Genomic DNA, 4,274 nt, shown 5'->3' on the forward strand with positions numbered 1-4,274 from the left:
CCCACGTGGTTTCTCCCCCTCCATCCCGGAGTTGGAGGCACCAAGAAAGAGCAGGCGCCGGGTGTAGACACCTGGCAAAATCACAGGACAGTCAAACCGACAGGCAATCACACAAAGGATCCCAGTGAGAGGATCCAGGGGCTCCTTCCTTCTGCGGTTTCCTCCAGCAACCCCCCCCCCAGGCTTTCTTCCACTGTCCCCCGACAAAGAGTCACCGAGCCCAGTTCAAATCGATTGTTTTATTGACTGTTTACATACAGACGCCTTTAGAAAAGGGCGCGGGCTCCAGGGGGCCTACTCCGCCCCGGGCCGCACTTGTGCTGCGCTTGGTGGACAGGGGCGGTCTCGACGCCCGAACCCCCCAAACCCAATCCCGACGTGTTCCTTCAAGAACGAAAAAAGTACCCCCCCACCCCGCCCCAGTCGCCGCGCCGCGTCCACCCTCCCATCCCCTCCCTCTCCGCCCACCTGCCTGCCCGCCCGCCCCCCTACACTACACGGTCACACTTTACAGAACACAGACTTCTCCTACAGAGCACGCTCGTCTAGGACTATACGCCAGGCAAAAACTGTTCCTGTGGAAGGAGGGGCGGGGCGGGGAGACTGGAGGACCTAGGGGCTCTTCTCCATCCGGATCCCGCTGCGCTGTCACACGCCAGCTTTGTGCGAAACAGGGTGCAAGCGCTTAAGACAGACCGCGTCCAGGAGGCCGCAGTGTGCTTCCTTTGTCACACTCCCCCACCCCCCGCCCCCGCCTCGTCGAACCGAGGTCCGGGCCACGTGCAGCAGCGGAAGCGGAGCTGTCGAGTGCTTGGATCTCTGAAACCCCCAACTCACCCACAACGAAATTCACCCGGGACCAAGCCCACACTCTCCTCATTAAAAGGGAGGGCGGTTCCGCGGCGCTTAAGTTAGCAGAGAGGGAGAGAGAAAACGGATTCCCCGCCCCCCCTCCTCTCACGCACACCCAATTTTCCCAGAGGCTGGGAAGGGAGTGTTAGCACCAGACCCGGAGTGTCGTTGTCCTTTGGAAAAAAACAAAAAACGAAAATATGAAAATCAGAGTGTGCAGCTGAAAGGCGCCCCAGGCACCGGGCTTGGCTCCAGCTGATCAGAAGCGGATTGGGGGGGGGGGGGAACAGACGGGTTTGTTTCCCAGTCGGAAGGGGGCTTTGAAACTAAAACTAGGGAGTTGCTACCGAGTCCTGACTTCCGGGACGTGCACCCCGGAAAGGGCGGAGTAGGGGTCCAGGCAGGACCCTACAGCGGTCCACGCAAGGGACATCTGCTGAGGGTCCCAGAATGACTCCCTGCCACAGCGTTACCACCGGATGTTTCCAACGTCTTCTCCCGTTTCCTCTGGTTCCAGAGCCCACGGTGGGACAGGCTGCAGAGCAGATTTCGCAGATAACAATTGCGGTGGGAATGGAGAGGTGTGGATTTCGCTTCCCAGTCCGTGGGTAGAGCCAGTAACCGTGCTTGCGGTGGTAATGGAACTGAACCCACAAGGACAAGGACAGTAGTGGGCGGCCTGGGACTGCTGAAGTCGCCCCACTCCCCACTGGAAGTCCCCAGTAGTGAAGATCGGGTCTGGTAAAGGGGCGGAGTAAGTGAAGGTTGCGGGTGGGGGGTGGGGAGGCTTACGTCCTGCCAGCCCTAGGCTTCAGCTCCCAGGTACCCAAGGTGGGGGATGGGAATGGGCGGGCCAGTCGGGCTGGGGGTTCAGCCTGCCGTCTGCCTGTAGTTGCCATTAATCTCCTGGGCGATGTTGACCGCCTCGGCGCCCAGGGGCAGCCGATCACTGTATTCAGAGCCCGCCTCGAACTCCTCTTGGTTGGCCTTGGACTGGGACTCCACTAGCGAGCAGGCCGCCAGGCTCTCCTCCCTCTGCAGGTCCCCACCTGGGTCCCCCTGCTCCGCGTCTTCATCAAGGCCCTCCCCGGGAGCCTCCTCGGGCTCCACGACGTCTGCCTCACCGCCTGCCGGGTAGCTTTTCTCGGACTCGAGGTAGGACGCACGGGGGTCAAAGTCTGCGGCGATGCGTTTCTCCATGGGGTCAGGGGCCTGGGGCCGCAGTATAAGACGATAGGGCTTACCCGGGTGTTTGGCCAGCAGATGGCAGCAGGCGGCGCCCAGCAGGGGCACGGTGGCCAGCACCAGGAGGAACACGCTCACCGCCACGATAACCAGCAGCGAGGGCAACTCCTTCTTGGTGGCAAACACCACTTGCACGTGGCAGGCCTCGCCTGCCAGCGCCAGGCACACCGAGTAGTTGGTGCCAGGCCGCAGGCCGCGGAACCAATAGGCGTTGACGCCCTCCTCCACTCGCGACCACTGTACAGCTGCGCCGCCCCCCGCTGGGCACAAGTAGAGCAGGCGCAGCGGCCGCCGTCCCGGCCGCCCGGCTCCCCCAGCCCCGCTGGGCCCAGATCCCCAGCGCGCCGCCAGCGGCGTCAGCTGCACCCGAGCCTCACGCTCCGCCACGTCCAGCGCGATGACGCCCAGCTCAAAGACGTGCTGCTTGAGCTCTGCGCTCTGATTGAATGCGTGGTTGGACACGTACCGCGAGGGGTCCCCGTGGCCACAGCGTTGCTCCTCCACCGGATCTGCAGAGACCTGGTCTTCTGCCTCCTCTCCCTCACCTGCCTCCTCCTCCTCCGGCCCCGCCTCCGTCTCGCCCAGGATGCTAACCCGGACCAGGCCTGGGCCTTTGATTTTACCCTCGGGTTTGGAGGGTAGGACGCTGTTGCCCCGGCCTTTGGCTGTGGACTTGCGCTCAGAAGTAGGGGCCTGCCCATCAGAGTCTCCCCCAGAGCCAGGAGCGTGTTTTGGGGGCCCAGAAGCCGCCACTGCCACGCGTAGTGACGTGGAGTTGGCACCCAGCTCGTTGTAGGCACGGCAGGTGTAGACACCTGCTTCCTTGGCACTCAGGAGCGGAACCGATAGGGAACCGTTTGTGAGGGCCAGGAAGCGTGGGTTGGCTGGGGGTGCGGGCCAAGCGGGTGCCGGAGTCGGGATTGGGGCCTCCGTCTGCGTTGGCCCGTCCCCATCTCCTTCCTCCTCTCCGTCTTCCGCCGCATCCGCGTAGTCCTCCCCGCTCTGGACCGGAGGCTCTAAGACCACGGTGCCACCCGGGATCTGAAGTTGCCATTGCAGGCGGGGCGTGGGATGTCCTTCCGCGAAGCAGTGTAGCAGGAGCGCTAGGCCCGCGGGCCAGGGGCTGTCCGGTGCCTCAGGCGGTGGTTCAGCACTCAGACGCACGCTGGGTGGTGCACAGGACAGGGCGGGCAGGCGGTGCACCGGCACCCCCTGCAGCGCGGGAGGCGAGGCGCACGCGATGGAGTCGGGCTCGGGTAACGAAACCCTGGTGTTTGCGGCCCAGGCCTGCAGCCACACAAGGCTGCAGCCGCAGTGGAAGGGGTTGTGATAGAGTTGCAGATGTGACAGCGCGCTAAGCGCGTCGAAGGTGCCAGGGGCCAGTGTACGAAGGCGGTTGTTGTTGATGCGCAGGGAGCGCAGGTCGGGCAGCGCACCCAGTGCGTCCCGGGGCAGCGAGCCCAAGCGATTGTGGTTCATTTTGAGCAGCTGCAGCGCGCTCAGGTTACGGAGGTCGCTCCACGGGAAGCTGGATATGAGGTTGTGGCTTAGGTCGAGGTTCTTGAGCTGGCTCAGCACCGCCAGCGCGCCGGGCTCCACCGTGCGCACCTCATTGTGCGCCAGCCACAGCGACGTGACCTGCGTGACGTCGGCGAAGGCCCCACGCCGCAGCACGGTGATCTTGTTGGCCGACAGACTAAGCGTGGTCACGTTGGCCGGCAGTCCTTCTGGCACCTCGCGCAGCTCCTTGTAGGCGCAGTCGGCGAACTGGTGTGCATACTTGTCCACGCAGGCGCACGGCTCTGGGCAAGCTGCGGCCCCTCCTAGCAGAGCCCAGGCCAGCCACAGAGCCCGCAAGCGCACCATCGCGGATCCTGCGGATGGAAGCCGGGGTGGGGAAGAGGGGAGAAGGTGACTTACGAGCCCCAGCTTTCCTCCCCTTTTAAGCGCTGCCTCCGCAAACCCATCTAGGGCAGGCCCTGGGGTTCCGGTAATCTCCTCTGTGCTCAGGAGTCTCTCTCCCACACGAATGGGGCTCAATGGAAATCTCAGGATTCAATGCATCCTCTCTCAGGGCCCTGATTTCCGTTTCCAGCGGATTTATGCCTCGCTTTCCACCCCCCTACTTGCTCGTTCAGTCTAGCAGTGGTCCTTCCAGAGGCTCTGCAGCTCACCTG

At 63.5% G+C, this 4,274-nt stretch overlaps 1 protein-coding gene across 1 annotated transcript; it reads right to left on the reverse strand.

The window, feature by feature from the left end:
- Positions 1–1,134: 1,134 nt before the first annotated feature.
- ISLR2 (immunoglobulin superfamily containing leucine rich repeat 2) lies at positions 1,135–3,987 on the reverse strand. The gene has a single exon (XM_042987679.1). It carries the CDS (start codon positions 3,961–3,963, stop codon positions 1,723–1,725), a length of 2,241 nt encoding a protein of 746 aa, XP_042843613.1. The 5' UTR covers positions 3,964–3,987; the 3' UTR covers positions 1,135–1,722.
- Between the last annotated feature and the right edge of the window lie 287 nt (positions 3,988–4,274).

Source organism: Panthera tigris, chromosome B3, assembly GCF_018350195.1.
Source record: "Panthera tigris isolate Pti1 chromosome B3, P.tigris_Pti1_mat1.1, whole genome shotgun sequence".
Classification (NCBI taxonomy): domain Eukaryota; kingdom Metazoa; phylum Chordata; class Mammalia; order Carnivora; family Felidae; genus Panthera; species Panthera tigris.

Excerpts from the sequence above, each read along its gene's own strand:
- ISLR2 (XM_042987679.1), bottom strand. The coding sequence starts at position 3,963 with ATGGTGCGCTTGCGGGCTCTGTGGCTGGCCTGGGCTCTGCTAGGAGGG.